The 12,468-nt window shown below is 44.7% G+C and overlaps 1 protein-coding gene across 5 annotated transcripts in view; it reads left to right on the top strand.

Annotated features, from left to right (window-relative positions):
* Nucleotides 1-12,468, top strand: part of CEP170B (centrosomal protein 170B) — a 91,760-nt gene that overhangs the window by 25,351 nt on the left and 53,941 nt on the right. For 4 of the 5 annotated variants that reach the window (XM_075926448.2, XM_075926447.2, XM_075926446.2 and 1 more), the window contains exons 1-2: nucleotides 6,103-6,192; nucleotides 8,887-9,016. In XM_075926448.2, coding sequence (XP_075782563.2) covers nucleotides 6,142-6,192; nucleotides 8,887-9,016 — 181 coding nt within the window. In that variant the 5' untranslated portion in view covers nucleotides 6,103-6,141. Of the gene's footprint in view, nucleotides 1-2,899; nucleotides 2,979-6,102; nucleotides 6,193-8,886; nucleotides 9,017-12,468 lie in introns of those variants that run through there. The other variant, XM_089778335.1, reaches the window with a different exon arrangement.

Raw genomic sequence — 12,468 nt, 5'->3', positions numbered from 1 at the left:
TTAGGGCTTGTTTACACACCCAAGTTGTACTGCGTTAGCTAAAGTGGTGGAATTAAGGGTGTTTGGCCCCCTACTGCTGATGCAGTTATATTGCTCTATTGACACTTGATACTGATACAGCCATTTCTGGTGGGAAAGAAGAGTGCATTGTATCTGCATAAGGCACCTTTGTACTGGTATAACTGTGTCCACCGTAGGGCTACATCCACACTGTTTGTTTTTTGCGGAAGAGAAAATGCAAATGAAGCGCTCATTTGCAAATCTTAGACTCTCATTTGCATATTCTCTTCCGATCCTTTTTGCGAAAGAGGTTTTTGCGAAAAACCCCGCAGTGTAGACGGGGCCATTTTTGGAACGAAACCCTTTTGCTCAAGATCCCTTATTCCTTAAAAAATGAGGTTTACAGGATCTTGCGCAAAAGGGGTTTTTTCTGAAAAATGGCCTAGTCTACGCTGTGGGTTTTTTTTTTCTTCGCAAAAACCTCTTCCGCAAAAAGAATCAGAAGAGAATATGCAAATTTAAGCATGAGATTTGTAAATGAGCGCTTCATTTGCATGTCCTCTTCTGCTAAAAACCAACAGTGTGGACATAGCCTAGGGGATGTACTACTATAACTATCTTGGTTTAAAAAAAAATCACCTCCCCTTAATAGTACAGTGGTACAAAAACTGTATGTAGACCAGGCTTGGGACTCTCCATTATCCTCTATGCAATGTGCATTGTGTGTCTCTCTGATGCATTATGTATAGGGAAGCTAAGAGTTAGTAAAGGGATTTGGAAATGGAAAGCTCTGCAGGAGTGCTCCATGTTTGTTGTTTTGTTTCATAAATCCTGTCGCTGGCGCACGAGATAAGAACTTGTGAGGCAGGTAAGTCACCCTGGCAAAGAAGCAGCAGCTGCTGAAGGGGGCTGATAGGTGACGGCCGAGGTGATGCAAGCTGCTGTGCGCTTGCTTTAAATAAACATTAATATTTAGTAGTAAATATAACAAACCAGCACTCAGTGGAGGAGGTAAGCTCTGCATAGGGACCTTTGTACTCTCAAAGGTGGGGATGGGCAATAATTGTCACAGTGGGACACTGCAAGAATTTGTAAGTGGTCATGGGCTGCACTTTTCTGGTATATTAATGGAGAGGTGCAAGTCTGGGATGGAGTTTGGGTGCAGGACCTGGGGCAAAGGGTGGGAGTATAGGGTCTGGGAGGGAACTTGGTTTCAGAAGGGTGTTTCAGTGCAGGAGCGGGTATCAAGTTTAGGCTCTGGCTGGGAGGATTTTCATAAGTGGCTCCTGGCTCATTGACCAGTCAGGTGCTCGGGCAGGCTGGCCGCCTGCTGCAGCCCCACACACTGTTCAAAGCTGCTGGCTTTTGGGGCAAGTGTGTCGCTGCTTGCCCCTGGGAGGGAGGGGGCAATGCCCCTGCAGCTCCCATTGGCTGGAAACCGGCCAGTTGCTGCTGTGAGGAGTATGCTGGGCAAGGTGGCATGTGTCTATCCACTGCCCTTCTCTCCCCTCCTCCTAGAGGCAGGCAGGCACTCAGAGACATGTTTGGCTCAGCAGCTGGCTGCTTTGAATGGAGTGTGGGGAAGCCTGTCTGAGGGCCCTACTGGGCTGCGGGACATTACTAGCCTGGGAGGGAGGGGTCATTGTGGGTCAGATTCAAATATCTGGTGGATCAGATCCAGCCCACAGTCCATATTTTATCCACTACTGTCCTAATGGGAGTCCACCCTGCCCTCACATCCCGGTACCTCTTTTCATTCTGATGCTACAGACGAGGTCCTCAGCAGCTGTAAATCACTGCAGCTGTGAAGCACATGGAGTTTTGCTGATTTTGCTCCAGCTGTGGATCTTGCCCTATGTTCTAAACTCTATTTCTCTGGATTTAATTCTTGGGCTTGTCATGCGTGCTTAATCTGGACTATTGTGAGAGGATTAGGAGGGGAAAGTTATGCCCCAGCACGGCAAACATATTTGCTCATTTTCCTTTGTAAGCCCGTTTCTTCAAAGTCCCTTTTGAGAGAGTCAGGTTTTTGTTGTGTTTTGCAAGCAGTGACTCTGCTCTCACCCACCCAAGGAAGGAATTGCGTTGCTGTGCTGAAAACCCTGTATCAGGCAGCTTGATGCTCATTTCCCATCTATGTAGAATTCCACCTTGGAGCATGTGATAATTCCCAGTGTTTGCCAGTGCCCGTCTTCTGATCTAAGTGCAGCAGTATGTCTAGCTCCCACCAGCATTTGTTTGCATAAGTTTGTGAACTTTTTTTATTTTCAAACCAGCTATACAAGACGCACTTGCACACAATTGCCTGATTTTCACATGTGGATTAATTTCTTTTCTATTGGGAGGCCGGGCATCAAATTTCCATCTCTGCCACACACTTCTTGTATGGCCTTGGGCAAATCACTTAACCTCTCTGGGCTTCAGTTCCCCATCTGTGAAATGGGAATAATTAGTTGTAAGCTCTTTTGGGTGGGGGTATTTTTTAGTTCCGTATTTTATATAGCACCAAGCATAATGTGGCCTTAGGTACCACTTCAGTACAAATGATGAAGAAGCTTCCTTTCATGCATGCCCTGCCTCCACCCATCCCCGGTTTCTACAGTTTATTTAAATGGTAAGCTTTTTGAGGCAGCGCCCTGCCTCAGAGCAAGTACATGTACAGATCCTAGCATGTTGTAGTACTGATCTCCATGGGGGCATGTGAGTGTTACTGTACTAGCTAAAGAAAATTAAACCCAGTACACAGAATGTGAGTAGTTCTAATCGTCAAACTATATTTTGTTTTGAGGGTGAGCTAAGTGTTTCCAGAGCTGTATACATGTGTTCCATTGGGTTGCTTGATTAAATATATAAACATTATGCCTTCCCTCAAAACAAGGCCTGTGCTTCTGTCTTGCAGACTTTTGTGAACGATGTCCGGATTCCTGACCAGAAGTACATCACACTAAAGCTGAACGACGTGATTCGCTTTGGCTACGATATCCTTATTGCCTGAGCACAGCATGACACACTATTTTTGTTTGAAGTGCTCTGTTTGCTATGTTGAGGGTGACATATCCTTAATCACAGCTAATGACTAAGTGTGTGGATAGTGCCTTGTAGAGCCTCTGGATGGCTCATCAGCTTAGAAGTTCTCCACTGTGGGGTTGATCCAATGCATGCAAATGCCAACTCCCTTTGATTTTGTTGGATTTTGGATCACGCCTTCTGTTAGCAGGATCTCCATTCATCATAGGTGCCATGTCTAGCTCTCTCAGCTTTAAGAAAAAGACAAAAAATTATATGGGAAACTACAGGCCTGTAAGTTTGACCTTGATTGTATGCAAATTTTGAAAGAGAAGATAGTTAAGGATGGTAATTGGCATAAAATACAGCGTTGCTTTACAAAAGGTAAATGGTGCCAGGACAACTGATCATCTTCTTTGAGAAGATAACTGATTTTTTAGACAAAAGAAATGCAGTAGAGCAAATCTTCCTGGATTTCTGGAAGGCATTTATTACAGTTCCACATGGAAAATTCTTAGTTAAATTGGAGAACATGGGAATTAATATGAGAATTGAAGGGTGGATAAGCAACTGGTAAAAGCGGAGGCTATCCTAGTCATATTTAACATTTTTATTATTGACTTTAGCACAGAAAGTGGGAGTGTGCTACTAACATTTGTAGATGACACAAAGTTGGGAGGTATTGCCAATACAGAGGAAGACCAGAATATACTTGAGGAAGATCTGCGTGAACTTGAAAACTTCAGTAATAGAAATGGGATGAAATTTCATAGTGGAAAGTGAAAGGTCTTGCACTACTTGTGTATTTTAAGTGAGGCACAGGTTCAAGTGCCTTGCTGAATTGTGACCTCCCTGGCTAAAATCTTGCTTATTGTTGTTAATACTACAGAAGCCTGAAGGAGACTCTTGGAAACTTGAATGCATCCAAGGCATTAGGCCAATGGCTAGAGTGAAGGTAGATTTTAATGACTGTGATACAGATCTAAACTTTTCCATTGCACATCTTAGTCAAAGAGCCTATTGGGCAGCCGTTACTCCTGGATATTCCTGCTGAAATATGGCAAATGATGAGGCGTCTTTATGTTGCCCCTCCGGAGAAGACTTACGAGAGTGAGGGCAGCAGGGTCAGTCGTCATCAAGCACAAACTCTACCAAGTCTGATTGCTGCCCGTTCTTTGCCATGGCATTTTAGAGAGTGCATTCTGTGATTCTCTTGTTCAGCCCTGTACCGAAGGCTGCATCGTTCATGTGTTGTGAGCAGGGCCAACCAGAGAACTGGGGTAAGGAGGGCCATTTGGCCTGGGCCTCAACCTGAAAGGGGCCTCACATTTAGACACTTGTTGAATTTTTTGCATAGAGAAAGGCTAGAAAAGCATTTGTTAAAAAATATTCATTCATTTTTTTTTTTTTGGTGGTGCCTTATTTTGTTTTCATGTGTCATCATTTTATTTTATTTGTACTCTGGCTTGGGGCCTCAAAAGCTGGAAGTGGCTCTGCCTCTCTGGGCCTCTGAGAGGGCCTGGCTGTGAGTCAGCTGAGCTCTATTGCATAAGGGCATGCAGCTCTTTTTTCATTGAGAGAGGCCCTCACACACAAGTGATGTTTCCCTGCTATGCTCCTGTCACTGGTGTCTATTTTTAGTTTAACATTTCCCTCCCTGTCTCCCCCTCGGCTTTGTGTAATCTTTATAGGACTATTTCTGACTAGACTGCTGAATGCTTCCTTCATACATTCTCTGTGGGGAATCCACAGAGGTAATTGCCTGGGCCCAAAGACATGACTATTGTCCTTTTTGGAGAGGTTCTAGTAACTCACTCCGAGTGACTCGCTTAGGGTTGCCAGCTGTCGGTTTTGAACTAGACAGTTCGGTATTTGAGGGTTCTGTCTGGGAAACAAATTGAGAAAATACCGGACATATAAAATGTCCGGTATTTTCTAATTAGGTAAGTGAGTGTGTCTACCAGCCAGGCAGTACGCAACTGTGCGAGGGGGCGGGAGGGAATCGCTCACGCTCCGCCGGGACCGTACATGGGATGGGCAGCGCTCCGGGACTGCGTATGCCCGGGCCAGCCCCACTGTCCCTGACTCCCTCCCAGCAAGCCCTGCTTCTCACCAGCTGGTCCCCCCCCACCTCTCCCGGCCAGCCCCACTGCCCCCAACCCCCTCCCAGCCAGTCCTACTTCCCGCCAGCTGGTCGTCCCCTCTCCCCCGCCGATCTCCCCCTGGCCAGCCCCGCTGCCCCCTCCCCCCCACCAACCCTGCTTCCCACTGGCCGTTCCCCCCCGCCCCTCACCTCCTTCTGGTCAGCCCTGCTCCCCTCCCGGCTGCTCCCCCCTCCATCTGAGATCAAGTGTGTCCAGTATTTTTTTTTTTTAAGCCACTTGGTAACCCTGGACTTGCTACATAAGAAGCTACATTGCTAGTCTTGAGCAGGATTGTTCCCTGGTCCTATGTGGCTGTGCGAGGCACTAAAGCAGGGATGAGGAACGTTTTTTGGGCCGCTGACCCACAGGAAAATCATTCGGGGGCTGCTTGCAGGTGAGAAGCAAACCCCCCACCCCTCAGTGACGTGGTCCCTGAGATGGAGAAAGACACTCCTCACATTCCCCTGGTACACCAAAGCCTTGGGGGGCCCAGGCTGGTAGATTTTGTATACTCCAGCCCCATAGTGGGCTTGAGGGCTGGATCCAGGCAAGCTGAGGACCACATCTGGGCCCTGGGCCTTAAGTCCCCCACCTCTGAACTAAAGCCGTCCTTCCAGCCACTTTCATAACCACATGGGACTATTCCAGTTATGGCTTGGGTATGGAGGGGGAATGGCAGGAGTTATGGAGCTAACAGCTGGGTGAGAAGGAGCAGGGAGTGGACAGTTGTGTACCGCACCATGCTGTGCCTAAAGGCACAATAGAGCCTGTAGATATTGGTATATATGTTGCAGGGTATGCACACTGTTGTTTTAAGGGAATAATTATATTGGATAGTTTAGTTCTGGTAGTGACACAACTGCTTTCAGGTTTTTCATTCAGTTTTTCCTTTGAGGCTCGTCCAGTTTTATAATCACATTTGCTTCAGTTATAGTATTACTGTGTATTTGACTCCTCCTTTGCTTCCTTAACGCACACTCTACATTCTAACATGTATGTCTTGGAACAGATTCAACACAAAGTACCAGAGGAAGCATTAAAGGTAAGTTATTTTTGTGTGAAGTTTCAGAAGGGTAGCCATGTTAGTGTGTAACTTTAAAAACAACGAGTAGTCCTGTGGCACCTTAGAGACTAACAAAAATGTATAGAATCATGAGCTTTCATGGGTAAAACCAACTTCATCAGAGTATTTTTGTATGGTACATGTGAAGCACTGACAGCATTAAATAGCAAAACCCTACAGCAGGTTCATAACAACATCCTAAATTTTTCAGCACACCAGTGGCAGGCGTATAGCTTGAAGTTCTTATACCCTTTCATAATGCAGCGTAGAAACAATCACAACTCAAGATTTCCCTTTAATGAGTGCTTGGCAGGACCTCACCTTGAGGATAGTTGCATCTCCCAGCTAGTCCAGATCTTCTCTTTCTATCCCAACAATAGCGTCTATCTGAAATTATTTATGATTTTATGACCGACAGTTAAATAATGGGCACTAAAGCTTTAGGCTACGTCTACACTGGCATGAATTTCCGGAAATGCTTAAAACAGAATAGTTTTCATTATAAGTATTTCCAGAAAAAGAGCGTCTACACTGGCAGGCTGCTTTTCCGGAAAAGCCCTTTTTCCGGAAAAGCATCTGTGGCCAATGTAGACGTGCTTTTCCGGAAAAGAGCCCCGATCGTCATTTTCGCAATCGGGGCTTTTTTCCGGAAAAGACTACTGGGCTGTCTACACTGGCCCTTTTCCGGAACAGTGTTCCGGAATAAGGACTTATGCCCGAGCGGGAGTAGCGTAGCTTTTCCGGAATAGCGGCTGATTTTGTATAGTAGAGCATCGTTGCTTTTCCGGAAATTCAAGGGCCAGTGTAGACAGCTTGCAGCTTATTCCGGAAAAGCGGCTGATTTTCCGGAATAAGTGGCCCAGTGTAGACACAGCCTTAGTGTATAAAGATGAACTCTTTGTACTTTAAACTTTGCTTCTGCAGAAAATCAATGGCCTCCGAGAAATTAAGCAACAAAGGGTAAATTCCTTTGTTTGAGTTCTCTGGCTTATGTCAGCTACTTGATGCTTCCTCCAACAGGCCAACATTTGTTCAGTTTAATCTCAGTAACCATCTCCATTTTTCTCTCTAAAGATCCCAGTTGTTCCCTAGGACTTTCCTTACAGAGCAGTTTCTGTGAAATGGCTCCCCCAAGCATGAGCTTCAGGATCAGAGACCAAACAAACTCACCCATGAAAGAAAGGCAGTCCCCACTGGGATTGTCAAGGCTGTTCCCCACTCTGGCATTATGAATGCAGAAGTTGGGGGCCTGCAAGAATGCTCCAAAACCTTGCCTCTACAGGCACTGGTACAAAAACTTTCCCCCAAAATCCTAATACCCAGATTTTGGGGGACTCGCTGCCAGCATTAAGTGGCATCAAGCTTTTGAACCCCAAAATTAAAAAACCACAAACGGGATGGACACGTGAAACCAACCCCAGGGGTACCCCAAGCTTTTTTCCCCAAAAGAGCTTGAAAAAGAAAAGAGAAAAACAAGCTGCAGTGTCTTGTAGCTGACCCCTCAGTCAGAGGCATGCAGATACACACAGACAGACCTTCCAGGACACAAGAATCAGCTACTACCGGTTAATTAGAATAAAAAACACAGTCTTTTATTCTATCAAAACAAAACTGCAGTTGCAAGCATAGTATATTGGCTAGATGGAAAGAGCCACCATTTGATATAGATACTCAGGGAAAGCCCCTGGGCTGTAATCCTTAGTTACAAAAGAGAAAAACAATTAGCCAGCTCAGACATAATTTCCAAACCCCCAAACAGGGAAAACAATAATCCCTAGTAGACTATCTAAACTTTTGCTTACTTACACATTTTAAGAAGTCCGTTCTTGGAGAGAGAAGTGTCTCCCATCTCCCTTGATACCTGGGAGAAACTGCTCTGATCTCAAACAAAAAAGAGAAAGCCCCCTCTTTTCCAGTTTGAAATTCCTACCTGCATTATTATTAGCTGATTGCCCGAACCCCCCCATGCCGATCCTTTTGCTAGGTACCTGAGGTAACCCCTTAGTCACTGGGTGCTGGTCAGCGTTCCTCCTGATCATGACGGATGAAATGCATAGTTGTTTCACAGTTCCCAGCAATGCCAAAGCTGCACAGCATTTAGAACCAGAAATACCAATACCAACCATCAACCTTCAATTGACAGTTGTAGTCTCACATCCCAGGTTTCATAAGTCTACTTGTGTAGGAGGGTAGGACAGAGGTGACTCATTCATTGAACTTACTCAGACCTGATTTTTACGGAAACACCCTTTTCTGCATATTAGATTAGATCATTGAACACTGCCCAGCTTTAAAGGGAACCTGATTTCACGCAAAATACCTTTCTGACCCTTCTGTCCAGATACGAGACAACTAATGATAAAATGTGATGTGCTGGCACTGAAACCTTCAGAGAAGGTAGATAAAAGGATAGTTTGGGAAGAATTCATGATGCTGTTGTGAGAATAAAGAGCAGTGAGGGAATTTGGTACTTGAATCCTTAATGGAAGAGGTGATTGTTCTTAGTATAGTTTTTTTAAAGCTTTTTCAGGCATATAGTTTATTCTTGGTCTAGAGCACAATCTCAATACTAGTTCTCACCTGGTCACATGGGGAGATAGTGTGCTCTTTTTATTGCCTGTTGTGCATGTAGCACCCCATAGACTTGTACACATTTTTTGTTTGTATCTGCAGCATGAAAAGTACACTAGCCAACTTCAGATGAGTTTCAAGGGCGCTGTGATGAAAAGGGTGGAGCAGAATATGGAACATGGTGGTTATGCTGAATCCCCGCAAGCAAAACTGGACAGGAAGGCAATCTCAGGTACTTGCTTAGAAACCAGTTAGTCAAGGTTCAGAACAGTCACTTAACAATGCATCTTGATTTCGGTGCTGATTCACAATAGAACTGCAGGCTGCTTTTTGAAGCAATTACAAATGTCCTCTTTCTGAACTTCTTTGTTAAGTAAACTGGTGTCAGATAATCAGCCTTGCTTTCTCTGATGCAGTCTTCAGAAGAAATGTGCCAGTCTGACATTACAAGAGAGGCGTGCTATTGCAATGGTGTTTTGGACTGGTTCATTTTGCAGTGAGATGTGGGCAGGGCAGGGCTGGTTAACTCTTGGCACCTGTCTGGTTTAATTTTAATTTCATATCTGTAAACCACCACATGAATATTGTCAGTGACGCAGCCCAGAAAAGGCAAAGGCTTCCATGGATGGGCGCCATTATGGAGTGGACGGTGGCAGCATTGAATTCACCACAAAAACCCTTTATGGTCTTAAATAACTGCACTTCCTCATGTGAAGTGTTGTATTTCAGGATGGGTGGATTGCTGCATGCAACACAAAGACCATTGTGAACCTCTTCAGTTTGGCTGAGCCCGTCCCGTTACCTTCTCTCCCGCTCCCTTTGTCTGTCATTCCTGCCCACCCCAGCTCTGTGCTCTTCTTCCCCAGGGCTATGTCTAGACTGCAAGCCTCTTTCGAAAGACGCTTTCGAAAAAGCCTCTTTTGAAAAAGAGCGTCTAGACTGCAAGCAGTACTTTCGAAAAAGCAAGCAGCTTTTTCGAAAGAAAGCACCCAGGCAGTCTGGATGCTCTCTTTCGAAAAAGCCCTGTTTGCATTCAAGAACGCCTTTTTTCGAAAGAGCACTGAAATGAGTTTTTCCGCCGTTGAAAGAAAAGCCGCGTTCTTTCAATTTAATTTCAAAAGAACACACAGCAGGAGTGACAAACAGGAATATAAACAGAAGAGAAATGCTATGCAGCTTTAATATACCCTCTCAGCTTATTGGGATTTAGACGCAGGTGAAGTTTTTCCGAAAAAAGGCTACTTTTTTCAAAAAAAACCTTGAGTCTGGACACAGCCTAGGTCTCATCCTGACCAAGATGCCTCCTGCTTCTTCCCTCTCCCACACATTAGAAGAACTGTGGAGTTAATTGACTGTTGCTTACCTTTGGGGCTGCAGAGGTTGCTTGCCCTGTGTTTTAGAAGCTCCAAAGTCCCAGGAAAGTTGAAGTAAGTCACTAACCTGGGGCTTAGCAGAGAGGTTGTCAGGCATATGGAATGGAGCCCCCAGACCAGAAAAGGAAGAAGAGGTACATGGCAATAGGGAAGGGTGTGGGGAGCATCACATGGTTAAGGGAGGGATGACAGAGCCTAAGTTGCAGGAAAGAGATGAAAGGGGTGTGTGAATTTGGGTACAGAATCTTTGCAGAAGTGTCTGTTTATTTAGATACTTAGGTGCATCTGTCAGGTTTTCCCATCACTAGTCCTGGCCAGCTGGAATGTGGTGACCTTAATCTCCCACATTGTGTCTTGCCCTTGTGAAAATCCCAATAAGCTGAGAGGGTATATTAAAGCTGCATAGCATTTCTCTTCTGTTTATATTCCTGTTTGTCACTCCTGCTGTGTGTGAAATCACACATGCCTTCCTGCTCCTCATTCTGCTTCCCTGCCTGGCAGGAACCTTTTCCCTGGTGCTTTCCATGTGTCCCTCTTATTTGTGGTGAATACAGTAGATGTGGCACATTCCGCCTTGCCTCCTTGAGAGTTCGTTCACAAGCGCTTATAGGGATAGGTTGGGTGGTGATTAGCCGTGACACAGAGGAGGGTGAAAGGAGGTGAACTGTCTCTTGTCCCTGAAGTAAACTGTCTAGCCCGAGTGTAACTTGAGCCGGATTCTTGAAATGAGTTGCAAATATCCAGTTTGTACTCTCCAAAGCTAATTAATTTACCTTTGTCACCTACTGGCTGACATTTTGGCAGCATGCAGAGATTATCTAGGCGCTTTCCTACTTGGTTCTTTTTATCACTTGTCACCTTGCTAAATATGCAGGGCTTTTGTTTGTTGTCAGACTGATTCCCTGTAACTGAGGCAGTTGGTATCTGAAATATCTGCAAACACAACATCTGATGTGATACCTCAAGCATAGTGACCTACTTTCCTGATGTGTAGCTCTTGCTAACCCTTGTTTAATTTTCACTTTGAGGTACAAAAACTAGTTTTGCAGATTGCCTAGGAGGGGTGAATTCTGAGGAGGGTGTTGCTGGCTCCTGCTAATGTAACTGGCTGCTCAGTGTCCGATCTGGAAAGTGATAGAGATGTAGCCGTGTTAGTCTGGGGTAGCTGAAGCAAAATGCAGGACAATGTAGCACTTTAAAGACTAACAAGATGGTTTATTAGATGATGAGCTTTCGTGGGCCAGACCCACTTCCTCAGATCAAAAACCGATCTGGAAAGAGGTTGAGAGTCATCTGCAAAATGCTGAGCTGTTGCTAATCCCATTCAAAGAAGTGGGTGTTGAAGATGCTGAGTATTTAGACGGAGGTACTTAACAGGATGGGACCCAATGAGCCACTCCCAAAGTCCACTGAAGTCAATAGAAAAAGCTGGATGAGTTTTGGAAGATGAGCTAGCAGAAATAGTTATTAGCCTGTAGTGGAGTTTTCACTCACTTGGTCTTCAGTTATACATGCAGCTTCACTCTGTGCATTTGGAGGACTGGCCGTGGTTTAAAATCATCATGCTCTTCATTCCATTAATGTATTTTCAGCAAAGTGGGTTGACTTTCTGGCAGTGGGAAAGGCTTTGGAGGGAGAACTGTTGTGCTAACCCTGTAAGTATGTAGTAATTTGCTTCTAGCAAATGAAAGCACTTTGTGGTGACAATGGCATTTAAAAATCCACATTACAGTTCCAATGGGAGGAAAGAGAGCAAAGGGCAGGACTTTTTTTAGTAGGGGAGGTTTAAAAATAATACTAGGACTGGTTAGGAATGGGGGGGGGTGATATAGAAAACAATGAATCAGAAAGAGGGGTCTCAACTGTGCTTTCTATTAATTTTTTCCTATAATAACCAATTAATCTTTATACCACTAAAAAATTCTTGTAGGTTTTTTAAGTATTGCCTTAAAGTGCAAATATAATCAAACACTGGAGTTTGCTTCTACGGGATGTTACTGAGGCAAGTAGCCGAAACTCATTGAGGAATAGAAATTTTTATCAATAAGAAAAGCATCCGCAGTTTGATTAGCTAGTATTAAAAATTAGCAGTATTAGCTGTCCTGTTTTATGGGATAAGCTGATCCATGAGTGGACTAGGGACATCTCACTCCCCACGCATCGGTTGTTGCACAATTACTTTGCGTTAGGCAGTTTTGAAGACTGTCTCTGGAGCACTTACCATTGCCAATTTCTGGTGTGACATATTGATAGACTGGGGGGTTGGTTTTAATGTGACAGTTCCTGTGGTCTTTGTGCATACTAATAAATT

The sequence above is a fragment of the Pelodiscus sinensis genome, chromosome 5 (genome assembly GCF_052426305.1).
Source record: "Pelodiscus sinensis isolate ZL-2025 chromosome 5, ASM5242630v1, whole genome shotgun sequence".
In the NCBI taxonomy this organism is placed as follows: Eukaryota; Metazoa; Chordata; order Testudines; family Trionychidae; genus Pelodiscus; species Pelodiscus sinensis.
This window is presented reverse-complemented; position numbering and strand designations above follow the sequence as displayed.